The 26,633-nt window shown below is 48.1% G+C and overlaps 1 protein-coding gene across 2 annotated transcripts in view; it reads right to left on the reverse strand.

Annotated features, from left to right (window-relative positions):
* The window catches only part of kmt2a (lysine (K)-specific methyltransferase 2A), a gene marked incomplete at its 5' end in the record, with an annotated part of 34,616 nt that extends 7,983 nt beyond the window's left edge, over positions 1-26,633 (reverse strand). The window contains 26 exons of one of the 2 annotated variants that reach the window (XM_080855317.1): positions 46-4,525; positions 5,184-5,345; positions 5,446-5,639; positions 5,729-5,807; positions 5,926-6,043; positions 6,691-6,849; positions 7,156-7,293; positions 7,541-7,641; positions 7,887-8,080; positions 8,788-8,858; positions 8,963-9,073; positions 9,521-9,694; positions 9,899-10,077; positions 10,364-10,477; positions 10,861-10,981; positions 11,338-11,433; positions 11,915-12,061; positions 13,149-13,400; positions 13,505-13,557; positions 13,688-14,206; positions 14,297-14,364; positions 14,482-14,707; positions 14,827-14,998; positions 15,360-18,775; positions 18,890-18,962; positions 26,388-26,633. In XM_080855317.1, the coding sequence (XP_080711443.1) occupies positions 46-4,525; positions 5,184-5,345; positions 5,446-5,639; positions 5,729-5,807; positions 5,926-6,043; positions 6,691-6,849; positions 7,156-7,293; positions 7,541-7,641; positions 7,887-8,080; positions 8,788-8,858; positions 8,963-9,073; positions 9,521-9,694; positions 9,899-10,077; positions 10,364-10,477; positions 10,861-10,981; positions 11,338-11,433; positions 11,915-12,061; positions 13,149-13,400; positions 13,505-13,557; positions 13,688-14,206; positions 14,297-14,364; positions 14,482-14,707; positions 14,827-14,998; positions 15,360-18,775; positions 18,890-18,962; positions 26,388-26,633 (11,663 nt within the window). Of the gene's footprint in view, positions 1-45; positions 4,526-5,183; positions 5,346-5,445; positions 5,640-5,728; positions 5,808-5,925; positions 6,044-6,690; positions 6,850-7,155; positions 7,294-7,540; positions 7,642-7,886; positions 8,081-8,787; positions 8,859-8,962; positions 9,074-9,520; positions 9,695-9,898; positions 10,078-10,363; positions 10,478-10,860; positions 10,982-11,337; positions 11,434-11,914; positions 12,062-13,148; positions 13,401-13,504; positions 13,558-13,687; positions 14,207-14,296; positions 14,365-14,481; positions 14,708-14,826; positions 15,005-15,359; positions 18,776-18,889; positions 18,963-26,387 lie in introns of both variants that reach the window. The other variant, XM_080855316.1, reaches the window with a different exon arrangement.

A 26,633-nucleotide genomic window follows, 5' to 3' on the forward strand; every position in this document is an offset into this window, starting at 1 on the left:
AGAAATACAAGTCTGTGGGTACACTCAAGTTTGCCAAGTTCTTACCCTGAGGATGACTGTCGACCAGCAGAACTCACATCTCCCTGGGGTGATAGGGGAGACTCTGCCTGCAAACCCTTTGGCTTCTTCCCACTGGCCTTCTCAGGAGTTGATCGAGTCCTTTTGGCCTTTTGCTTCCCCTTCCCACCTGCTGTAGGTGGTGCAGCTGTGGTGGCTGACTTGAAAACTTGCTGTTGATTTGTTTGGAGAGTCCACGAACCCTGGGTGAATACCCCAACCACTGGCTTGCTGGGGTCCTGAGCCATCAAACTGGGGGCAGGACATATGGATCCTGCAACATTTCCGCTCTGATCAAGTGCTTGTGGTTTGTCTGCCATGATTCGGTTAACTTGTTGGTGATGCAGGGTGCTCTCTTGGTCCACTTGCTTGTTCACAGACATGCTGAGTGTTTGTTGTGGTGGAATAACGCATATACTACTGGCGATAGACGTCTGCACTGGGTGAGTCAGCTGCGGCATCATGGGCCCTCCGGCATGGAGAACCATCTGTTGGTCTGGAATGGTCAGATTGTGTGGGCTGGCTTTGAAAAGAAGATTGCTGAAGGACCCTGTGATTTCAGTGGAACTCAGGAGTCCGGGTGTGCTCAGAGAAACGGAACTCGCACCGAGAATATTGCCAGCTCCACTGGATGGCATGGACACAACATTCAGCACTGACTGGTTTGGATTGAGCCCTGAAACGGTACACGGCAAAAGGTGGGTAGACGAGTCCTGCCCCAAGATGCCAGGCTGAGCACTGGATGAAATGGAAATGGAAGGCTGTGGAACTAGCATCACCCCTGATTTTGGTCGTTTAATGATATTTGGGATTTTGCGGTGGGACGTGGTGGTTGCTGTGGTTAGCGTGCCCAATTCAACCAAACCAGACTGTGTGGAAATTCCAGCTGTGATTTGAGGGGATGACAAGTTTATAAGGGTCATGTTGGGTGCAACATCAGATGGGGCTAACGGTGGTTGGCTTCTGGAGCGAGGAAGTTTCTTGTTTTTGCGGGGCTGCAGCCGGCTAATCTGGCGCTTCTTGCCGTGTCCTGAGGAGAGCACGGACGAAGAGGGAGACAGAGATAGTGCACTAGAGACCATTGCGACACTGGGAGCCAAATCGGGCCTGTGTCCTGCCTCTGACACAATAATCTGTGGGTCATGTGAGGGGATGCCTATGATGAGGCCTGATGTGGTGTTGGGAATGACAGGCTGGAAACTTGCCTGAGTAGTATTAGTAAGGGTATGAATTTGAGGGTGGTGAGACATGGGTATTAAGCCCTTTCCACCCGCTTGAAATATGGACTGAGTGGGGTTGAGACCTGTAGTGAGAGTCATGGAGCCCAACACAGATGAACTAGTGCTCATAACCCCTGTGGCACCGACGGGGGGTGCAATTTGTATCTTCTGTGTTACTCCATTAGGTAGAGTCTGCAAGACGTAGAGTGGCTGCATTCGCTGATTCACAACGATCAATTTATCTGGGGCAGGTTTGAGATGAGAGGAAGGGGTTTGAACAGCAGTGCTAGCAACCAGAGAAGGCCCAGAGCTTACAGCAGTGACAGGTATATATTTTTGAACTTGCAGAGGCAAAGGAGGTGAGCTTGGTAAACCTGGTGTACCAGAGGTTCTGGCGACGTCCTGGTTTTCGGGTTCCACCACTTGACTGACTTCACCGGAAATGTGCTCACCCTCGATGCCGGAAATAAAATGCTTAGGAGTCAGCTGGTCATCAGTTACCGGCGAATCTCCACCTTCTTCTTCCGTCTCCTCGCACGTCCTGACCCCTGGCTTGTCTCCAGCTTTCTCCACAGTTTCATCAGTAGTCAACGACAAAATAGTGCTCTCTGAAGCTTCTGAAATGAGGGTGCTGTGATTCTGGTTTGTAACGGAAGGGCTGCGCGTTGTTAGCACGGAGAGGTCAGAGGGCAGCCCCAGCTGCAGGCTGTAAGACTCCTCAACGGAAATGGTCGAGGTGACGCCACTCTCCACAGCCTCAGTGCTGGGCAGTGGTTGAGAAAAATCATCAAAAAGTATGTCTTTCCTCCGATTAACATCAACCCCATATCCCTCCCCTAGCAAAAGCTCAGGGGAAGATGACTCTGGCTGCTGTCCCAAGGCCTGCATTGATGGAGTGTTGAGCACAAAATCCATGATGTCAGACGGCAGGATGTTGCCACAGTCATCACTGTAGTTGTTGTCGGAGTCAGACTTGAGCAGGTCGGTGGTGAGGGACAACTGTGCCTCCAGAGGGTCTTGTCCCTGTGACTTCACGCCCCCGAGAGACACACAAGACTCCTTTTGATTCTTCCTGCTCTCTCTGCTGCCGCCATTCCCCCCTCCAGCGCTGCTGTCAGAGTCTTTTCCTGAGCCTGCTGCCATCCTATCTGCCCGACTCTCCCGGCTCTTCCTTTTGCCAGAGGTTTTGTGGGTAGCCGACGTTGTAGCAGTTGTAGTGCTGCTGGTACTCAAGCTGGCATCACTCTCTGAGCCGTCATCGACGCCATCCAGCTGGCCAATTTGGGGACGGCCAAGACTCAGGGGTATGGCTGCCGTTTCTTCCATGTGACCTGCACTTTCTTCAGCATTTTCATTCAGAAATCTTCCAAACTGGGACCCTCTGCCCACACCTTCTACAGGGTGCAACCTGACATTACGATTGATGATGGTGCGTGTGAAGTTGTAATAATAGGAGTCTTTGTTTGGACACTGGCTTAGCCCACCCTCCTCATCTTCGCCACTATCCTCCGACAAAGAAGTGCTCATATCATCTGCACCGTCGACTTGCCCCTCAGCAGAACGCTTGCTCACTCCAGACCGCTTTTTCCCAATTACCTCTCCACCTCCATAGAAGTCAATATCTTCCACGCCGTACGAACGCACACCGTAGAAAGGGGTCAAACCAAAGATCATATTGGCACGAGCTCGTGTACTGCGTCGTGGATACCTTCGCTTCGCTGACCCTGACCCATCGCTGTCTTCCTCGTGCTTGTCAATGCTGCCATCATCCTCCATGGATGGATCCTCTCCATCTTCGGGCCCCTCTCCCTCTCGCAGATGTTCTTCACAGTCCTCTGGATGAGCTTGACTCTCTGACTCTGAGCTTTCTGAACTGGCAGACGGTGAAGAGAAGAGGACTGCACAGGTGGACCTCCTCTGAGGACCTTGACTAGCTGGGGTGGCTGCAGTTGACAGATTTGTATCAGAGCCTGTACTGATCACTTTGGTCCCATTTGGGTCTATTTTTGGAGATATTAAAGATGCTTTTCCAGTGGGTTTCTTTTCCCTTTTGATCAGCTCCTTGCTTGCTTTGGTTTGATTGTGAGCTGCCCTCATACCTGTATCAGAGCCTGTTTCTGGCTGCATTCCCTCTAAACTAGAGCTGTTCTTGCTCTCGGCACTGAACCTCTCCCTGGACTTTAGTGATCTATTCCCTCCTTGACCATCATGTTTATCAACTGCATTTGTTCCAGATGCTTTGGTGTTGCTGATGTGTACTGCAGATTTGCTGTTACTGTTTTGAAAGTTTTGGTCTTGACTGAGCGTTTTGATGTCACTGCCCTTTTTGTGGAGGGGGGTCTTGATCTTCTTAGTAGTTTTCTCCCTCTCCTTAGATGCCTCAATGCCTCCACTGAATCCCATTTTGGAGCTTGTATCTTTGGTGCTGGACATCCTGTAACTGCCGGTTACTGCTGGTGTTGCCTGAGACCCACGTTTAATGTCCTCCTCTCCCACTGTGGCCCCAGAGGACCAGCGGGGTTTCATGGCAGCAGCAGGAGCAGGCCCAGTCAGATAGTCATGGGACTTTCTCCCTCCACTTCTGCGGTACGGAGGCTTTGGGGACCCCGGCATCCCTGTGTCTTTCCCGGCTGGTGTCCCTTCCTGAATGGGATTACCTCCGTCTTTGGGTAAAGCAGCTTGGGGCTGGCAAGACAGGAGAGTTGATTCGGCCGGAAGGTCTGTGTCTTTCATTCCCTGCTTCCCCTTCTCACTCCTGGAGCTGCTGCTCCTCTGGTGACCCGTAAGAACAGCTGTTCCTAGAGGTGGCGATAACTGGTTCATCCCTGGCATCAGAGTGGATGACTGCACAGCCTCTGCTTCAGACTGTTTTCCAGATGGTTCTCGGCTGCCGTCACCTTTTTCCGTGACACTTAACTGCCTCTGCTGAGATCCTGGGCTTGAGGCGCTAACCTGACAGTTCAGGGACTTCACACAAGCAAAGGGCCTACCCTTGCCCGTGTCCCACTGTGCACGATCCCATGTGTAGGAAGAGAGGGATGAGGCAGCAGAAATGATGGAACAAGATGATAGTGTGTTTTGCTGACTGAACAGATTACTGCCTTGTGGCGTTGGTGTTATTGTGTTTCTGGACAACTGAGCTGAGAGAGAGGAAGTGCTGTGTCGCCGGGATCCAATTCTTCCAAGACTGAAGCTCAGCAGTGGGTCACCCACAGTCACAATTTCATGTGCTGAACTGGTGAGGCCTCCTGACAAATAAAAGATTAAAAAAATGCTCAATTATTTGAAATTAGTTAATTGTCTCTATTTGGAAGTTGCAGAAGCACATCTAAATCATCCACAGAGCCAGATCTTATACTTTAGTACACTTTCAAGTAACCCATATCACATGAGTCTCTGTGTTTTTGCAGTGGTGGTAGTCTATCAACTTAAGTTCAAACAGCTAACGTGAACTAGTAAGAAAGACTGTTGTCAAAATGGTAGGCAATTAATGTGTCCCACAATGCAAGTCTGAGTCAGACTTCAAACCAGGAGTCAAACTTTGCCACTATAATGCTAATATAGTGCCTTCTGTAAATTGTGCATTGAGTATGAATAAATAGTCAGTAAATATGTTGTAAAGTTTGTTTAGAAGTCACTTTAATTCATATTTGCTTAATTATTGATATTGACTCTGACTCCTGGCATACTACATGCGGATACCACCCAGGTACAAAAAAAACTTTCAGCATATTTTCAGTGGGTATAAGGTGCGTTACTAAGAGACATGTTTCATAACTTCACAAAAGCAAGAATGCCTTTGAGTAACAATAATTTACTGTACAACATCTCAACAATAATTTACTGTACAACATCTTCACATACACAGTGTAGACGTGTGCAAACAGAAAAGCATCCAAAAAGTACCTGGAGAGGGAAGTGGTCTGGAGATAGAAGACCTCTGGCATGGTGGATAACTGGGATGCCTGTTCCGGAAGAGCAACTTTGGCCTGGAAGCTGCAGTCGTGGGCTTGCAACAGGACAGCTTCGTTGAATTCACCAGCTGAGATACTGTCGTCATCTCCATTTCTGTTTGAGTATTAACTTTTTTTATGACGTATTCTTGTTTATCACAAAGGTTCACATTAACATTCAAAGAATGTACAAAAAACTGGATTTTGTGGCTTACCTGAGACCGCTGTAGGGCTGTGAGCAATGGTAAAGTTCTCCTCACAGGGTACTGTGCTGTCAATGACTGTTTCTTCTAGTCTACCTATGCTGTCAATTGCTGTTTCTACCACTGGAGGGCGATACACTAAGATCCTACATGTGTAAACACAACGCTTCCGAGCATCAATGGTGCTCCAATAGACTCTTGAACACCTGTAGAAGTGAGTAGATATTGCAATTAGTCAACTGAAATTGTATTCCAACTCGCATACTTGTTCTGCATGAATACTGTTCTCACTTACTGATATCCAATTGGGAAAACATTCCGCTCACAATCCGACAGGTCAGTCAGCATTCCGAGACAGTCTATGGTCATTGAGCCTGTTACAAATAACAATTCAAGATTAATCTTTCCAGGTCCCAAATTAGCAACATTGTGAAGAAATCAAATGGATCCACAGAATAAATTGAAATAACATGAAAGGTTACTGTGTCTGACCTATCTTCATGTGGATGTTGTCAGGGGGGAGCCCGTTGATGAATTTCCTCCGCAGACTGATACCTCCAAGGTCCACCAGAATTCTGCGTGTTACCTCAAATCCAGAGTCTGATATCACCTGGTCAGCAAAATACGAAAACAGAGAATATTTGTCCACGTTCATTTTAAGAGTTATAGGGAAAGTCACAGAAGTGGCTATGTAAAGCACAACAAAAGATGGATGTTTCAGGTTTAAATAAGTGTCAACAGCGATGGGTTTGTAACCCTATAAGCATCATGTATTTACCATATGATGTTTGTATAAATATTATGTACATCTACCAAACGCATGCTATATGCACGCTTTGTATATCTACCACTTGTTGTTTCCCTTCTCCTTCTGCCACATAACACCCCCCACCCCCCCCTTCCTACCTCCTCCCGGCCGGCCTCAAGCAGATTGGCCCCCCCTTATTTGCTGTGTTTCTGCTAAAGGTTCCTTCTTAATTAACAGGGAGTTTTTTTTCCTTACCCCTGTCACCATTGTGCTTGCTCTAAGGGGGTCCAGGCACTGGGCTCTGTAAAGCGCCTTGAGACAATTTTATTGATAAATACAATTTAATTGAATGAATTATCACAGCTTTTAAACTGAGAAAATGAACTGATCAATCTGTTATGTGCATTAGTGGGACCAAAACAAACCAGTGGTTTTCCTCTGTGGACCTGCACTTTCCTTACTTCTGCTTGGTGGAGCACACAATTATCCTGATTAACACTTCACTTTACCTCTCCCTTGATCAGGTCTTTGTGGCGCTGGCAGTAAACCTTCTTGTCCTCGAGGAAGACACAGCGACGCTGGCGAGCGCACATGAAGTGGTAGTTACTGTTGCAGGTGGTAAGGCAGCAGCCCACGGTGGCACCAGGTCTCTGGCAGTTCTCACACCGCTGTGAGGCACAGACAAACACAGGGCTAGTCAACAACCAAGTAAAAAATAACCCTTTGAAATTGCATAAAAAGCATAACAGACCAAGGAATCTGAAGGTATTTATTTTTATTTTAAAAACAGGATCACAAAGTATGCATTTTCTTTACCTAGTCTATGTAACAAAACATAGGCTACATACACACACACACACATACCTACTTATACACCACAATACATGGTAGAGGCATGGTAGCCATGACGCATATATATGCCTCTACCATGTATTTGACTAGCAGGTTTTAGTTAAAGGCAATGAACTACTTACCAATTGTTTGCCTCGTACCACTGCCATGTGCACATTTTTCAGGGAGCCATCGTCATCCTCAAACACCTCAGAAGACCACAGTGCACAGTTTACATGAGTCCACTCATTCTGGCCAATGTAAAGGAGCCGACCACCTTCCTGTGAGACAGATAAGTCAAGGAGCAACAGTTTACATCAATAATATTATTATATTTGTACTATATTTGCTAACTTTATCATGGATAGTCATAGATTAACACTGTAAGAATTCTACAAATACATTTAAACAACAAAATAAAAATCACATACATGAATGCAAAGTCTGCCTGAGCTCCCTGTATCTATGAAAAGTCTAATCATTTTAATCCTTTTGATACTTTTTTAAAGATGCTACGTGTTGACTTACATTGGTATTTTCATCACCATACTTCAGGCAGAGCACACACTGCCTGTTGTCTCTCAGACTGGGGGGAGGAAGAAGTTCGGGACTGTCCTCAGGGGAAAGGTCTGAGAGGAGACAAACAACAATCATGACTACAAGGCCAGAGTCCCTTGGGAGGATCAGACACCATAAGCCAGGTAAAAGCACAACATTGGTCAAACAGACCACAGCCCAATGTATCCACTGCTCTTTGTTAAGAGGACCTATTAACAGACACACAAGCCTTCCAATCTGAATCACCCCTTACATGCCTTGCTTGTGCCATTGGGTCTGGGTCTGAAGGGTTAAAAGATTTCCTTGGCGTACTCACCAAGGATGACGTCGGGAGGATGGGAGGGAGGGGTGGCAGGGGAGTCCGGCTCCCCCAGGGGTTTGTGGGTCGGGGCAGGGATGATCTTCACCAGCGGATGCTGCTCGGCACTGCTCAGCTCCACGCGGTCCTGCCACTGTGCATAATTATGGTCCAGGAAGGGGGGAAGCACTGCGTTCGGAAGAGGCCCGCTACTGAAAAAAGCGAAGCATGAAAATGTACTTTTAATTGATTAGAAAACACTTTCATGCTACAGTGACTTTGGATATTCTCCATTTACTATGTGGTTTCCTATCATTTGAAGCTTTCATCTCAGCATAATTAATGCCATGCTGTTCATAATGTGGATTTCCAGAAGTGTAACACTGTATCTGTTTTCTTAAGTTTCCAAAAGAGAACAGCAATAATAAGCACAAAGACATACAACCAGGATGGTAATGTGATAGATTAGATAAGCTTTTCACTTTCTTTTGAACAAAGCAATGACACCCCAGGCCCCTCCTTCCTTATTGTGTTTGTGGCAACTGATCCACCCAACGGCCAAGTTGACCCTATGAATATTTCACGCTAACAAATTATGCGGGCCCACAGTCCGACCGCAAGCCAAGCACAGAAGCTGTCAAAGCCACGCTTCAGAAATGTGACACCACTCATGCAGCCAACAGCGGTGAGTGGAATATCTTTCCACTGGAAATCGGATCTCGCGGCACACAAAGAGCCAGGACAGATGTCCAGCACATGGGAGAAAATCCCTCATAATACCACTGTCATTCACTTTTGTATTGGTTGTATTGGTTGTGTGGTTAAGTCAGTTGTGAGCAAACAAACACTCTACTATTGGTTGATACGGGGCATTCAGGTGGCACCCTTAAACTGATTAAACTTGACTGTCGTTACTCACTTGGAGTCCTTCGGTGTCTCCCAGAAACTGGACTCCTTCACCTTGAACCAGGGGAACACACGCTCCATTTGCTGGGTGAAAAAGGACAGAGGAAGGTACAGTTAGCACCTATGCTGGAAAAAAACTCTCGACAAAATTTCAGTGAGTAGTATGCAGGTCTATTTATTCCACCCACCCGGATAAAGAAGGTCTTGACCATGCTGTTGGCCTTTTTGTTCTCTGGTTGTCCACCGTCGGCGTTGATGGCCATCTGGATGATCTTGACAATGTCGTCACTAAACTCCATCTGAAACGAGAGCAACAGTGAACGTTCAAATCAAATGATTTAAATTCTGGAAATTAAGGACAAAACTAATTTGACAGTATTCCACTGATATGTACACCTAATACACTTTGTCCATTATGTCATCCTACTATAAGGCCTGGCTTAGTGTTTGCACACTGTAATATGTAACATATAGCCAGCTAGCCAAAACCTGGCAGGGTGATACCGAGTGTTAATTTAATTGAACAACGACGAAATATGTTTATTGGTTAACTCTTTCCCCCCATTACTAAGATGAGCCAATGACAAGACGAAACTGACGTAATTAAACTAAATGAGGCTATATCACTTTATCACAAAGAAGCAACACAAATAATCATCCAAGTGTATCCGAACAGACACTTGACTCACTTGACTAACTGGTCAGAAGCAAGTGTATAGGCACTTAATCAGGCAGTTTCATCTCACCACTGATTTGTAGCGGCCCAAATCCATCTTCTTTGCCACAGACTCCAGGTCTGGTGGCGAGTCAGTATGGGGTGGGACCTCTGTCAACACTGGGGGGTCTGGGCCTTCAGGAGAGCGACGGGAGGGCAGACTCTCCTCCGTCTCTGGGTTCAGCTCTGGGGGCTTCATCACAGGCTACGCAGAGAGAGCAAGACTTATAAAAACACGCTTAAGCAACCGAAAAGTATTCAAAGAGCATTTATTTGAATAAGCAGATGCCTTTATCCAAAGGCCTGACCAGTACAGGGGTAAGTTGTAAATGGTCTCAGCTTTGTCTGCTGACTCAAAGCTACATCAGAAATAAATGCTTTTTTCCTGGCGCTGAACAGGTGAGCCTACCTGTCTGTAGCGAAGCAGGTGGGTGGAGGTGCGGGAGTTGAGCAGGGCCGTGAGGACCTGGTGCACGGAGCTCTGGAGTTTGTTCTTCAGGGCCGTCTTCCACTCTGCGGGCTGCTTCTCTGTGCAGTTGGCGCAGGTGTAGGCCACCGGCAAGTTGGACAGGATGTCATACATCTCATCTTTAAGAGGGAAATAAAAGCTTCCTGTTGAACTTTCTGTCATGCTGTATATGTACATTTACAACTACAGATGAGAATATCCTTGTTTACACAAAAACGTAGTGTGGGAAGAACCTATAACTTATTAAAAATACACTCACGTACACGGACACTCATACCCAAACCCTAGTGGAGATTCTGAAATCACTACATGTGTTCCCTGTGGTGTACGCCAATGAATATGGTATTACTAGTCTGAGCCACAGGATTTGATCCCAGATTTATGAGATGAAGGATTTCCTCTTACCTGTGAGGCTTTCACATTTGGCATGCACCCAGCGGCTACACCTCCCACACTTCATCATCTTGCTCTCATAGTCCTCGTCATCATAGCACTTATCACAGAGAGAGCAGGAATTCCCTGCAAGGAAGCACACAGTTCAGATTCACAGTTCATTATTCACACAAACTCCCTCTTTCTTTCTGCACCTCGTTTAAGGCTCTCTCTCCTCCCACATCTTTATTTCACCTTCCACACTTTTTTCTATCCATCTTTCTCCACCTCCTCTCTCTGCACTTGCCTTACCTCAATTCTTTCACTTTCGTTCTCTTGTTCTCTATCTCTCTATCTTTTCCCCACTTCCTTTTTTCTCCCCCCCCACCTGTCTGTCTCTATTTCTCTACCTCCTCTCTCTCTCTTTATTTTTCTCTCTCACTCACTCTTTCCCTTGCTCTCTCGCTTGCTCACTCTCTCTCTCCTCTTTGAACAGCATGTCCAGTTCCTGAAATGAAATCCACACTGACCTTTAGCGACGAGTTTGGCACAGTCGTGACACAGCGAAAAGTCATGTGACCACTGAGCATCCCAGGCTTTGCCTGGTTCGGTGGCCCCACAGCTCTGGCAGCGGACACACTTAGTGCAAATCTGAGGGGAGGAGAGAAAAGGGACTAGGAATAAGCACTTCTCTGGTTTCTTACCCAGTGGTACATAATACACCTTCATGTCTTTAATCACACTTCACAAACATTTATCTATAATACAGATTAATGTACAGTACAATACAGTTTAGCAGCAGTTTGTGCAAATATGAAGGGAGAAAACCTTGGTGTCTGGTTTCTGACTTAGTAGTAAATAATCTGTTGTTACATATTTAATCATACTTATCTAAGTAGACATTGTTAAGATCAACCTCCAAAATAATCTACAGATGCACTCTTCCGATGACTGATGACTTATGACTGCAAGACTCACAGTTGGCAAAAGGCAGAGCCCATACGTACCCAGACTCTCTTTTTCTTTGTGGGTCTGGTGGGGTGATTAGGGCCCAGGCATTCGGGGTGATAACTGTTCCGGCATTTGTCACACTCAAGCAGCTGCTACGGGGGGAGGGTTAGAACAAACAGTGCAATATGTAAGCTCCATGAGTCACATAAGCTTGAGGTCCTGTTGGCCCTCTTTTGAGCATCTCTGCAGGCCTTCTTTAAGGCTGCATAGAGGAACCAGACCCTGAGAGGATCGCCCCAAAGGGGATTAGTCACAGTAGTTTTTCATCCATTGGGGTCTACATAAGGCCACTTTAAGATGACAGGGGAAAACAAATGTAGCCACAAAAATGTTTTTGTTGAGGAGTAGCGAGCTGACTCACTCAGAACATGATGGTCCTATTAACTTTTATGATAATGTGTACAACTTTGGTTCACTTAGCTGGAGATATTAAATGCTTTTGATTAAAACCCTGCATATGTTGCACACTTGCAGTGTTACCCACATGTGGTATATGATTTAGTTGGTAACTATCCCCCACAAACACAGCAGGTATGCATTACCAAAAGGCTGCTGTGGTACACAGTGTCTTACTTTGGTATTTTGGTGCGGGTGCCCACAAATGTGGCAGAAGCGACACCTCCGGCAGCACCAGTTCTCCAGCTGCTCCTCCAGGGGGCGCTCTGACTCCCCCAGGCAGAAGAGATGGAAAGGCTCACAGCAAACCTGGCAGAACACAAACTGAGGTGGGGAAGACAGGATGTCAGTGAGGGATTGTATTCACTCAAAAAGGTCCAGACTGTGATTCTAATCCCATACACTTTTTGCCAAATTCAGCGAATCGCTCCTCACAGTCCTCTAGCTATTCCAGTGTTTGTACACAGTCCTAGCTCAGTAAATGGGGAACAAACATAGTAGTTTGACCCGAGCCAAAACCAACCCCAATATTTGAGCTCAAATATCAACATCTTTCGCGAAACCAGAATCACGGACTGCATCTTTAATGGGCTCCTTATTATGCTAGTGCTGACAGCAAGCAGTCTTCTTAAGCACTGTACTGACAGCAGAGTTGTATAGATCTGTGCCTTAACAAAGTGCAGCAGTAGAGAAGAAGAGTTTTAGGCAGTGACAAAGTGACAGACGTCAAGAGAAATTCCTTTAAGCATTTTCCTAAAAAAAAATTGCATGGTTTCAGTACGTGGGTAGAATTTGAATGGCAATATTTTAGAATATATAAACAGCCAAACTATTCAAGGATCAAGGCTTCAGGATGTCGTGGTGAAAGCGTAAAACCAGTCTTGTATGGGTATGAGACAGACATGCTGCAATAGTTGACAGAATTCAGGGTCTTGACCAATGTCACATACTTCAAAGTCCTTGAATTAGTTTATCTGAAATTCAAGCACTCTCCACCACTTTCAAGGCGCATAGGAAACCAATAGTTTGTTTTATTCTTACTCTCTTTCAAGACGTACAGCTCTTGAGCCAGTTTGAAAGCTGTTACCAATTCCTGATTCAACTGATTAATTCCTGAATAACCGAAGAAGGTCTGCTCTGCTTAACAGCTTGTTTGGTGATCTCAGGAAATTATGGAACATCAATAAATGGACAATCACATTTAAAACCGTCAAGATCATAGGTTCATTTGAGCTCAAACAGCGATGACTAGGACAGAGACCAGCAGCAGGCCTGGAGGCATGAACACGGTTCACCTCTGTATATTCAGTGACAGAGGAGGCTTAAGACAAGTGCATCTCTTCAAGTAAATATGTAAAAATGTAAACAGTGGACTGATCTGACGTTGACCACTGTTCGACTAGTGACTCACCTCCACATTCCCGCTGCTGGCGCAGAGGAAGCACAGCATGCGCGGCGTGATAGGCACAGATGTCAGGACGCTCAGGCCGCCCATCTCCCAAACATTCTCGATGTCATGGCTCTCCTTGAAATCCACTCTGATGCGTTGCACTCCGTCGCAGGGCGCTGTCTGCTGCTGCTGTTTGCTCTGGACCCCAGTCGAGGGAGTGCTCAGGGAGTTTAAAGTACCGCCGTTGGGTTTGATTGCTGCCTGCTTCTCCGGCTGGGGGCACAAACAGAAGATATTCATACCAGTGGGAGGTGAACCACCTGCTGAGATAACGCTATGGCTCGCCAGAGGTTAGAAGAAAGAAAACTTGAACCAACCTTCTCTTTTAGTTTGCGTGCAGCAAGTTTCTTCAAGTGTTTTGAGTCAGGCCCTTAATCGTTAGAAGCAGACAGAAAATAAATGAGACTTCAAAGAAAACACACTTTTATGCACATAAATTATAATTCAACTCAACAGGGCTCAAATGAAAAAAGCCAGCTCTGCCTAACGCTCTAACTGACCTGTGTCAGGGGCAGGTGGCTGTGAAGATGGCTGCTGCTGTAGCTTCTTTTTACCATCAGTGGGGGGCTTGGCTGCCGGTTCCTTCTTTAAGAGCAGAGGGTTCTGTGGGGACCTCTGCGGGGGTGTCTGGGTTGGGGATTGTGACGGGGTGGGTGGCGATGGGGAAGGGTCTTTTTGGCTAGAATGGGGAGAAGTGGTGGCCTGCTGCTGCTGCAGTTTCCGCTCTTTCCTGGAGGGGCCGCCACTTGGCGCCTGGGGCTGCTTGGACTCCTCAGGTGTGGGCGTGGAGGGGGGAGAGGAGGGTTCCTCAGGTGGAGGACTTGGCTCAGGGGTCGGAGAAGACTCCTCCTGATGTTGCTGTTGCTTCAGCTTGTCGTCTCCTGGCTTGGAGGGCAGAGTTTCACCCTTCTTCTGAGGGCCCTCTCTCAGTGTGGGTCTAGCCTCTGGGTTTGAGGTGCTCACGGAGTAATGCATGTCCTTTTTCTCTGACATTCGGTTCTTCTTCTTGTCCTTTTTACCTAATAACATAAGAGATGGGGAAAACCTTTAGAAGAATGATCCAGAGATAAGACATGAAGAATGTATCAAAGCGTCTTTTTGCCACAGACCTTTCACTTGTTGCTTTTGGAGAAACATTTTTGAAGGCATCCACTGCAAGTTCTGGCACTTCCTCACTCTGCAACAAAAGAGCCACAGTGACCTTCCAACAACAATCACAACTGCAGTCACACACACACACAATAAAATGGTGGCTATCAAAGTAAGTCACTTGTGTGTAGACACTCAGACTTACTTGCAGCACTGCTTCTTAATGTTGCGGCCCCCAAACTTGGGCTTATCCAGGCAGTTGGTGCAGACGCCACAGTCCTCGGGAACCTGGCAGCCAGGACACTGCCCGCAGCGCCTCGACCGTCGGCCCTTCCTGGGCAGGGCCTCGTGGATTGGCTTCTGCCTCGTCACTGGCTTAAGGGGAGGGGTCTGTGGCTCCGCCTCCTCTGAGCCTGCCACCGATGATTTGTCTAAAACAAAAAAATAAATTGTCAAAGACCAAATAACTGATGGCTGTAGAATGATGGCTGTGGAAATGTGGGCATGCAATTCTGGTCATGTGACCAATGCAGAAGGGTAGGCTTCTCACCATCGTTCCCCATGGAAGACAGGATCTTCTCTCTCTCCTCCCAGGGCAAGGCACTGAGGGTGGGCATGTCGTCTGGGAACACAGCCCGGTTGCGGCCCAGAGCTACTGCGGCACGACGACACACATGCTTGATGCGTGGACCACGGACTGATGTCTCTGAGGAGTCACTCTCCTGACCCTTCGAAAAAGAGGCATCATCGCCAATGTCAGAGGTCAATAAAATGCACTCAAATCTTTCACATGTAAGGCATCACACTACGAGAAAATCTGGGAAAAGCATTCCTCCCAAAAAGCATTACAATATACAAAAGCAGCAGCATTCTGCAACCCTCCCCCATTCTGAACGAGCATCAAAGACAAGAATCAGAAATCCCCTATGCTCTGACACGGAAGGTTGGACTTTCCCAAAAGTTTCATTTTGAACTTCTGACAGTTTTAATTTTAGTAATGATGACTCATTTCATGCCTTTGGCCACCATCAGAGGGGGAGGGGGGGGAAGCATGCTGTGATACATGTGTGTGCACCAACTCACCTGCACTTTGGGCTGATCTAACGGTTTTAAGGACTTCAGGGACTTGTTCTCTATATTATGCAGCTGTGCTTTCGCTTTCTTCAGCAGCACAGCCAAGTTCTTATCTGCCACCGGTTGTTTCTCTGCAATGGCCAACATGGATTCCAGTGTTGGCCCCGGTGGTACCGGCGTGCTCAACCTCTCCTGGTCCTCCTTTTCTCCTCTGTCGACCTCCACATCCCATTCAGGCAGCCGGTCTTTCTTGCAAGGCCGGCCGTTGGACGAGGGGGTGCTGCTGACAGCGTGGCTGGCATTGCTATCAGCCGGTGAGGCCTCGGCCCCCGAGTCAGCCGACACAGATTTCTTCCTCCCGGGGGTCTTCCTGTGGGCAAGCGTCGGGAAGGACTTTTCTGAGTCCTTACCTTCCTGGGCAAATAAGCTGGATGTAGAGTGGGAAGATGCCTCCTTTCCCTTCCGCTCCTTCTCCTTCCTCCCCTCTCGCTTGTTCTCCTTCTCACGCTCCCGACTCCTCTCCGACTCCCTCTCCTTCTCCTTAGGCGGCGCCTCGTGGCCGGACGAGAGGTTTCTCTCGCGGGTCGGCTGTGTGCCGCTGCCCAGACCTTGAGTGCTTGGGGTGAAGAGAGGAAATAGCTGCGACGGAGAGGACGATGAAGAAGGAGCCGAGTTGCCGACGGCACCCAGTCCACCAACAGCGGCTGCGGAGGCAACTTTGCGCCCCTCTGTGCCACTGTGGCTGGCAAGACCTGCGGTGCCTGGAGACAAGGTGCTGAAGGGGGCTTGGGTTAAGGCACTTGGAGCGAGTGGGCTTACGGCCACCCCTGGCAGAGATGTGGAGTTACTGGCACTACTGCTAGAAGAAACTGAGCTGCCCATGTGAGGGGAGGAACTCTTGCCGGGTTTGAAGCCCGGATGACTGCTCCTCCTGGTCATAGAGTGTGGTGATCGGGGCTGCCCAGGTAGGGGCCCGAAGGTCCTCCTCTTCTTGTGGCGCAAGCTCCTGCTTGACGGAGAGGAGCTCTGCAGGGGGGAAAGGGAGCCGGGGCTGCTGCCCGAGGAGGTGGGGAGCGTGACCGACTCGAAGATCCGTGAGTGGGCCTCGCTGGGGGTGAAGCGGGGGGCACGGAGCAGTGGGCTGCGTTTCTGGAATGACCCCTCAAAGCGTGAGGAGGTGTGCTGATGGTGGTGGTGATGCAGCGGAGAAAAGAGCCGGCTCCCTGATCCGACGTTGCTGCCAGAAGACGTGGGGAATCCCGAGGGTGCCACATTTCCAGAGACCGGACCGCGGGCCAAGCCAACGTCTTCCGCAGTCAGGGGCGGAGGCCGGAAGTTGTCAAAAATGGGTTTGCGGATCAGGCCCTCTCTGGCGTACTTCGCAGAGGAGAAGCACTCAGGCTTGTGGGAGGGTGCCGACGACCATCGGAAGGTGGGCTCGCGCAGAATTGAACGGCGCTTGTCATGGGACGACGCGTGCATTGGGGGACCAGATAGGAATGGTGCAATGCCGCGCGGCATGATCCAAGAGGAGTGGGAGTGGTGGTCCCCAACACCAGCCGCATTGGAGGAAGCCGACTGCGGGTGCTGGCCAGAGCCCAGCAGCTGCGAAGGGGGTGGTGGGGATGAGCCAGATGGCGCGCCAGAGGAGGCCTGGTGCGAGCCCACCTGCGAGGAGGACATGAGGATGCCGGTGGCTGGGCTGATGATGGTCTTCTTCCTCATTCCCATTAGGCTGCTCCTGCCCCTGCCGACCAGGCCGGCCCCACTCCTCACGCCATGCCCACGGCGGCCACGTCTGCCACGCTCCAGCAGTCCTGTGTGCTCGTGCTCATGCTCGTGCTCGTGCTCGTGCTCCGACAGTGGGGAGGAAGGGCGTGAGGCGTGCATCAGCACAGCCTCTTCCCGCTCACCCTGAGACGACGGCGAGTGGTCGGGCTCCTCAGATAGGGCCTGTGTGCCCTCCGAGGCCTGTGAGTCACAGGAGGAGTCGTCCAGGCTGGGGCTGCTAGAGCGGGAGGACTCGCCCGAGGAGAGCTGCGAGGAGTGCTGGGAGACAGCACTGGAGCCACACGAAGCCGCGCTGCTGCTGAAGCGACCCCCGTTGCTGTTGTTGCAGCTGCCCCCTGCTGAGGCGCCTGTGAGGAGGCTGGGGGGAATGCTGCCGCTGCTGCTGCTGGGAACGGCAGGCGCCGGGGGAGGGGGTGGGGGTAGGTTGTCCAGCGCAGTTAGACCCGCAGAAACGGCCACAGAGGAGGGGGAGGAAGTAGCCACCAGTGTGGGGGAGGGAGCAGCGTTGGGCTGGGGGGCTGCCGGCGTCACCGTCGACACAGAGATGCCCGTGGGCGTCTCCAGGCGGGGCATCTTCTGCTGTGGAGGCGGGGTGCTGAATCTGGCCTCGTCGTCGATGAAGCGCTTGGGCATCTTGATGACGCGTCGGGACACTCCGCTCACCACGGGCATGATGAACTGCCGGATGTTCTTCAGCGAGGTCCTCCGGCGGCGCCGGATGCCCGTCTCCATGCCCTGGGGTCCGCCGACCTCCTTCTCCAGCAGCTTCTTCTTCTGGGCACCCTTCTTGGCACGCTGCAGCAGCTGCTTGGCAATGGCGGCATCTGTGCGTTTGGAAGGGGGCACAATGCGCACAGGCTTGATGTGGCGTGGGCTCTGACGCAGGCCCAGGGGCCTCCCGAATTTCGAAGAAGGCGGGCTGTGGGGCTCCGTGGGGCTGGCTTGTGGGTCAGCTTGGGAACAAAGCTGCTGGGCAGCCTGAAGATCCAGGTCTCTGTCCCTGCCCCGTACCTTGAAGGCTTTCTGTTTGACAGTGCGCGTGTCTGAAAGGGACAGCTCGGCGAAGGAGCCGGAAGAGGCCGAGCGAGCAGCAGCGGTGGCGGCTGCAGCAGCGGCAGCCTCCGCTTTAAGGCGCTCCGCAGAAGGCGGCCTCCCCCGCCTCCGTCTTGGCACGACGGGTACCGGCACAGCCTTCCCCACCACGGCCTTGAGCCGGGACTTGAGAGGGCCGATCTTAACGTCCTGCAGCCGTTTCAGTTTGGCCGCCTGTCTGGACACCTTGCACACCTTCCCCTCCCGCTCCTCCTCCGCCGCATGCTTGTGTTGGGCTGGCGTCGAGCCATGCTCGCTGCTGGCAGCCGACGCCTCGTCTGTTGACGCTTGCCCGCTCTGCTGCCAGCTCCTCTGACTGCCGGAGGCCGGCGGGCGGCCTCTTCTCCTCTCCCCCGACCCGGGAGGCCTTCCCGGCGGCCTCTTCACTTTCTCTGTATGTGAGAGGGCATCTCTGTGGGGAATAGAGGAGACAGAAGGCACGGGCACGGGGCCAGCGCCTACGCCTGGTCTCTGTGTGGCCTGGGCCCTGGGCGGACGCCCTCTCGGTTTCTTCTCTGGAGTTGCAGGAGCTGATGATGGGACTGAGACAAAAACAAACAACATAAACAAAATGGAAAAAGGTTAGTCGACAGGACTTCCAGGGAATGATCTATGTTGATAATTAAGCTGGTGGTAAACATCAGTGTTTAGTTTACCTGAAAAGGTCCTTGAAGGACTCTGTATTCTTCTGCTTTCACTGACTGTACCAAAGCCACAAAACGCCTCTTCCTGTAAAGGAAACAAAATGGCTCATAAAATCCTTTTTTTAGAACTGTAATGATCTACTTGACAGACATAACAGTATTCTTTAATGTGACAGCTTTTGGTCTCCACATCCCTAAACAGTCATTCTGAGACACTGAAAGCACTTTACTCATTCAGTATAATCATTATCTGTATCATAAAGGTGCTTGATGCACTGGGAGTCTCACTGTGTTGGACCCTCTCGATTTGAAACCATAATTAGTCACTGACTACATTAAGTGCAAATGCACAAGATAATGGGCTATTACACTTCTAATGCACGGTTGACTTTTCTGCTGAAGAAGGTGTCAACACTTTCCAGTGAGTGGCATAGTGATTTAGCGAGTGTGATAAAGTGTGACAGGGAAAGAGAGGGGAAGAGAGAATGACTGGAATGACAGGAGATAGAGGTCATGAACACAGTATTAGTATTTTGCTGACAGCTTCTTTCGTGTGGCATTTGTGACTGTGCGCTGTTTCTTTTTATCTTTCCCTGCCACTACATCCATTAGCTGCATAAAACCATCCCAATGGCTGCCATTATCCAGCTTTTTCAACACAAACCTGCCGTGCTTAGCTCAAGGTAGACACAGAATATTTTCCCTTGCGGGTTTCGAGAAGAGGTGAGTCACCCATTTATAAAATAACCATGGCTCCACTTAGCAGCAGCTGTGTGACATGGGCTGAGTAATGATGTCATTGTGTGTGCGTGCGTGTGTGGTTTGTGTGTGCGTGGGGGGGGGGGGGATTGCTGATAGAATCTGAGAAAGGTGTGTACTGACTCACTCGCCCCTGTGGGTATAGGGTTGCTTTACGTCAAAGAGAGGCCCTATGGGACCCTCAATGTGACATTAAAGAGACAAGAGACATCATCACTTCCCATCAGAGGTCAAAGCCATCAGAGGCCTTATGGGAAATTCAATGTGTCATTTTTAGCCTCTGTGCTTTTCCGGTGGTCAACAGACACTTCCCAACTGGCCATCATTTGTTTCTTTGCAGCAGTAAAAAAGGGCAGGTTTTTTTCAGTGGCCTGGTATAGAGTTTTAAGTTGAACATATCAGCAGAGGGAAAAAGTAGGTCAGAATGGTACATGTTCTAAGAGTACAGACACTGGTGTTGCTAAACAACATGCATCTGACGTTTGCAAACGGTCAACTTCAAGAAAAGGTCAATTACTGTTGACAGCTCATTCATTTATATTCATGAGATCCAGCGGCACTATATAAGGCCTAGGTCTTTAATGTATGGTAAAGAAAACTGATATCAGAACACATCAATGGAAACTATAGCAAAGGCGGGGGACGGGAAGCCTTCAGGGACTAAAGTGGCTATCAAGAACACCAAGTGGTTGTTTCAAAGAATGAAACATCAATTTACATTTCATGTTTCTCTGACGCAGCTGTCACATCTGCTCAAGCATCTGACGAGATGACTAATATCTTGTAAGGTCGCGGCAATCCTGGCTGAACTGCATGTCTATATGGAGCATTATGTTCTCTAATGAACTGCATTTTCATCATCCTCACAGGCAGCTTATGGAAAAAGAGAAGAGAGGAGACCAGGCAAAAAGGAGCGACTGTTTGTTTCCCTGCCGTTCCCCACATTTCTGGCAAATCTGATGATCTGTGTCAGTATGACCTGCTTTGATTTGACACTTGTCGTCAAGTAGGAGCGATGGAACTAGTAGCTTAGCCGAAAGCAACATTTCTGGCAAAGTTTGGTTGTGTACGGGACCCAGGTTGCATAAGTGCCCCAGGCTTGAAAGTTAAGACTGGGTGCGAGTTATCGCCACCAGCTCATGTCTGCCCATATGGGCACAGCAGTTCTCGGTTTCAGCAACAAGCATCATCCCTTCTATCCACACTGCCTGTCCTGAATATTAGAAAACAATCACAATGTAATCAAGCCGCCTGAGGTCTATGAACTAATCTTTAGAGCAGACCTGGGCAAAGTGCGGCCCCAGGGCCATTTGCAGCTCCTTGGCTGTCCCTGATGGCCCCTCGGAGGTCAATGGTAAATTTGGAATCAAACGTAAATACCAGTACAAATTCACTGCTGCGAAAAATGTATGACTGCTGTTTCCAGGTGGATGTGAGGATGAGCATTGATTGGATTGACAGAGTGTATGAAGAGAAGCATTTCCTTCACCATTTTATACGTCAGGTGGAACACAAAACAAAACATTTCCCATCAATCAGTGTTGCCTCTGGCCTTAATTTCTTCCTTCAGCCTTCTGTTTTAAATGGTTTGCTGGACAGGTAATGAATCACATTTATACCTCAAGAGGAGGCATAACCCAGTCTAGCAACAGTCAGAAAAAGGGTCATCCTTTTTTTTCTGATGTCCTTGGGAAGCTCACTGCACTAAAGAACTCCTTACCACTGCTCTTAACAACCCTCTCTTTCACACTCTCCTTTCCCCTTTTTGATTGCATGTGTGGGAGACACAACTGCAGTCCCACTGACATGTAAACAGCATCCTGCTACGTCAGAGCGAGGCACCAAATGCAAATTATAACCTTTAATTCCATGTTCAGCTGCAGGGACAGACGCTGTGTATCATGTAAACATTCACCAACACTTCAAAGTTGCACTTGTGAAGTGTTCTTCCACCCAACTGTGAAACACATGAACACATCCCACGCGACGCGGCAGCAAAGTATGCAAACCCCAGGCTGTTAAAACCACATCCTGCACAACTTCAGAGAAGCAGGCGGTGCAACATGTAAATAACTAGATTCTACAGCATTTCAAAGAGGGGCTCCCTTCCACATGTGTGTACCAAAAAGCCACGCAGAGAGGGAGACACTCCCACACACAAACATCCAACAGCAGGTCAGACAGAGAGAGAGAGAGAGAGAGAGAGAGAGAGGGAGACCCTGCAGCATGTAAACAACAACATCTTGTGACGCCAGGGAACAGAGGAGCGAAAAATGTAAACAACCTTGTGCTGCTGATCTGAGACTGAGACGTCGCTTAGAAAAACTACAGTGAAACAACACTCACCTATTATGTCAGAAAGAACCTATTCAATACATAAACCACATCCTGCCAGGCCCGACAGAGCAAGCCACTGAAACATGTCAACAACATAGACATGTGCTTAGTCACAATGAGTAGTGCTGCATGTTAGTACTAAATGTTTTGGTGATGTGAGAGAGCAAGTTAGAGAACAAAAGTAAGAAAAAGAATGGCGGTAGCACAGCATGAAAGAAAGAGATAAGGAAAAAGAAAGGGAGCATATTAAGAAAGCATGAAAGACAGAGGGAAAGACAGAAGTGGAGAGAGAGAGAGAGAGAGAGGGAGAGAGAGAGAGAGAGAATGTGTACATGTGTGCAATGTCTGCAAACAGCTTGAGTCATTCATGAAAGCTTGGAGACAACAGGAGTGGGGAAGAGAGCAGTCACAAATAGCAAAATAAAGAAGGGGAAACTCAGATCAGATTACGGAAACACTCTTCTTCTCCCCACTGTACCACTAAGGCATAGCCAGCTCTAACGCCTTGCCCAAACACATGGCAAGCAACACTTGCCCAGCACCGGGGCCACCAAACACCACTCACAAAAAAAGGGAGAAGGAGAGAGGAACAAAGCTTGTTATCGGGGTCATTCATCCATGGGGCTCATAAAACGGCAGCATACTCCAGAATGGGAGGGCAAGCTCTTTTCTCACACTTCTCCTTCTGTCAAGTCAAAGAGCCACCAGTATTTCCACCTACAAACCTTTTAAGGAGGTTTTAGCAATTTATTTAGTTTGTCTATTTTAATTTAGTTCATTTTTGTATGGTTTAGTTACTTAATGTGTTATAACATAGCTTATAATTTGCTTCCGTTTCCTCCAACTAAACCAAAGAGCTATACTTCCACAGTGACTTTTGTGTTTTGATTGTTTGTGTGTGCCTGAAAAGCATGTGTAGAAACAACCCTAGATAAAAGCAAACAACTTTTCTATGCAGACATGTCCATTTGCTTGGATGCTGGGAGATGCGCCTGGCGCGCACGAGAGAGCTTTAAGAGGGAGACCAGCCCCTAACCCTATCAAAGGAGGCCACACTGCTGGCGTGGCGTGGTTCCATAAAGCCAAAATAAAGCCCCGTGGATGGGAGGGCCCCACGAGTGAGCCAGCCACCCAGGGGAGAGGGGTGAGGTGGGGGGCAGGGGGGGAGTGAAAGTTGCCCTGCACCCTTTGATATCTGCATCTGCGCCGGGGCAGCCACTCGCGCCTCACAAGCTGAGGAATAAAAGCAGACACAAAGCTTCCTGCTCCTACCCCGCGTGCCGTCTGGGAAGGGGAGGAGTGGGGGAGGTGGGGGCCAGGGCTGGAGCTTCTTTAGAGAAATAGGGCAAACACCTGCTGGACTCTTCTCTGCCGGCTGAAGCCAGTGGGGCAGAGCAAGCATGTGCTCCATCTATTCAGTCTCCATCCCCCCCTACCCCCTAACCCCTCCCACACTCCCTAGCATTTGCATTTGCTACTGATTATGATCTTTTGAAGAGAAGGGAGATCCTTTTAAGATGTGCAAGCAGATGCTGAATTGTAACAGTAGCCTAAGCCATAGGCATACATCATCCTTTTCCTTGCATCCTAATGTGGCTGAGTGCAACAGTTCCAACACAAATAGAATTGTAGATAACACAATCTCAGCAAAAGTTGGTCAGTAGACCAAAGAATCATTACAGAATTAACTGACAGATAAAACTGTGAGGATAAAACTGTTTTGGAAACAGAGAGGTGTCTTATTTTGTTCGGGCAGTGCTTGCAGGGTTTAGCAGGCACAAGTCCTGATTTCACTGCCCGAGTGCAGGATGCTCAACTGTCAAGGCCTGCGAAACCACACAACACAGAAGTTCAGTGAGCTTTGTGCTTTCCATGCTAGTCAGCCACTAAGGAGGGGCACTGAGCGCGTTGGCCTCATGTTGCTCCCTGAGCTCAGCAGGCTGTGATGAGCCACACAATCCGACCCAGGCACAACAACCCCCTCTGAATGAAATCACAACGCTGCGTCTGCAACTTTTTACAAGCTGCAAGTTCCATGAGGATTTTGGACTGTCTGTGTCCTTGCTTTGTAGTAGTATTCGAGGTTGCAGAGGGCACAACTGCAAAAGTAAATCTTAGCAAAGCACCCTAAATTGAGACAGATTTCAGTGTTACTTACAATCAATGAGTTTCCATCTGGTTTAACCCTAATGTGTTGATAGAGTAAACTCCTTTTTTACCACATCTATGCTCTGCCACCAATTCCACTGGTGTATGCTTTACACCTTAGTTACACATTAAGAAATGTGCATACTTATCATCAAACTGAATGGTATTCTACTCAACAGCCCTTAATTTAAACAAATGAACACTCATTTATAAATTCCCCTGAAGTAAAATAATCTACACATCTTGAATGGTGCATTTTAGACAGCTTGAGAGATCAATCAAGTAACTAGTGCACACACGTGCTTGTAGGTTGACCTTTTATTATTATTATTATTATTATTATTCACAAAACTTCTAAGGCTAAGGCGTTCCTAACAGGCGCTTTTTACAATCTAGCATATTCTGTTTCATTATTCTTTAATTTACATTCCCCTAAAGATTTGAATCACCTCAAACAGTATCTTCACAACAGATGCAATGTCAAACAGCACCGCCTTGTGCTCCCACTACCGTGCATGATGGTGAGAAGGGAAGATGGTTGTAAGCAGTAACACACCCCCACATAATTGTGTCACTCAAACCGCGCGGTGTTATTGTAACATTGACTGGCAGACCGCTTGATTCCAAACTACTGCTTTCTTTTCCCGCAACAAAACATATTACCGTCCCAATTTCTTGCATACAATAAAAGTTTACATGGCTGTTAGACGATCGCTCATTCACATTCTCCTGTGTGGCCATCTCTGAAATTATTTTGGTACTACGCACTGAGTGAGGACGAAAAAAACATGTCCACCTCCCATTTTCCTATGCATCAGCAATAGCTTGGTAGCTAACAGTTGCTACGACAGTTAGCGTGGTACATAACGGTCCTGAAGAAGAGGCCAAGTATAATGAAGAAATCCTCAAAATAGCTTATAAATAGTTCACAAAATATAATGCTGGCTAAAAATAATAGTCGGTATGGATAAGAAAAATGCAGCAACGCTGTAGCATTTGATAGTAGCAGATTGCTAGCTAATGATGCCAGCTAGCGCTCTTCCCCGCAACTCAGAAGTCATTCTGTCGAGCGAACTAGCTATCTCGTGCTAGTTGAGAAACATTTGTTTTGATCAATATGAGGCGATATTGTTATAGATTTAGAAACATTATGGAATCAACATACTTGACTAGGATATCTAGCTACTTCATGTAACTCCAATAAAACCAAGTTAATTCTGACATAAGGTCTCAATCCTCGAAGACCTACATCCCATATAGTTGGCACGCGCATACGTTAAACATCATATAACTGTGTTACAGGTCTATTTATAAATTACACAAATTTAAATTCGGATACCGAGCATTCAGTGATTTGAAATGTTTTGCGTTGAGGGACTTCATCTGACTAGGGATACTTCTCTGAAGTCTGGCTAGCTGTGAAACTGGATAGCTTGTTAGCTAATTTAGCTTACGCACATCAGGTACTTCCAGCCAAATCACATTTCATAAGGTAGGGTTCTCCATCAGTTTATCATGCAAAGCCTTGGATGTGGTTTTCACTATGAAGCCAAATGATCCATCACAAACTAAGTAGTTACTTAGCTAACTTTGTTGATGCATAGACATGGTGAGCTCAAGGCAATACTGTCAAATCCAAAGCAATGACAAATACAGCTTTCCTAACGATGCTCTCTCGTTTGCAAGCTATAGAATTTAACAGTGAATCGAGTTAGAGTGTTCATGTTATGGTGTGTTAACTGGAAGGCTACCAATGTACGTTAAAGCGCATTTATATATAAATTTAACGTTTCAGTAATATTAAAAAAAACTGGTGGTTATTAAGTGTACTAAGTAGACAACAGATCTGGCCTTTGTTAATTAAGCTAACGTTATACAAGGTAACGTCAGTTTAATGTTATTCTTTGGCTGTTATGTTAACCCTCACCGCTATCATTAACGCTAACATTCTCACCAGTGTTAGCCAATACTAGCAAGCTTAAGAGATCTCTCTATCTAAGTAGCCAACTAGCCAACATTGCTCTGCAAACAGTCCCAGTCCCCACTGAGCAGAAAAACAGCACATGGATGAGAGCATGTTACTAGATTTGTGGTTACGCTTGCTCGTTCAAGCCACAGAAGTTGTTACAAGGTAATGACATGAGCTGTTGACAAGACTGCGCCCTGACATGCAATGTATCTGAATAGCTGATATGAAATAAAAATCACAAGTAAGCTAACGTTGGCTAGAGCTGTAGCTAGCTTAGTTAGCTGGGGTCTTGCTTACCTCCCCGCTACTGGACCCGCTTGACTCCCCCAAAACATCCCGAAATTTCTGCAGGTTGCTCTCGATTGCAGAGGAGACTTGTACCGCCGCATCGAAACCGTGTCTTAGCCCAACTGTGTTCGTATGAGCCGCAGTATCATTTCGGAGGGACGCGGTGACCCGGATTCGGCCCGCTCTCTTCCCGGTGCCCGAGTTGGTGCTCCCTCCGGGCCGAGCAGGGAACCGCCACCGACAGCTGTGCGCCAT

The sequence above is a fragment of the Sprattus sprattus genome (assembly GCF_963457725.1).
Source record: "Sprattus sprattus genome assembly, chromosome: 17".
Classification (NCBI taxonomy): Eukaryota; Metazoa; Chordata; class Actinopteri; order Clupeiformes; family Clupeidae; genus Sprattus; species Sprattus sprattus.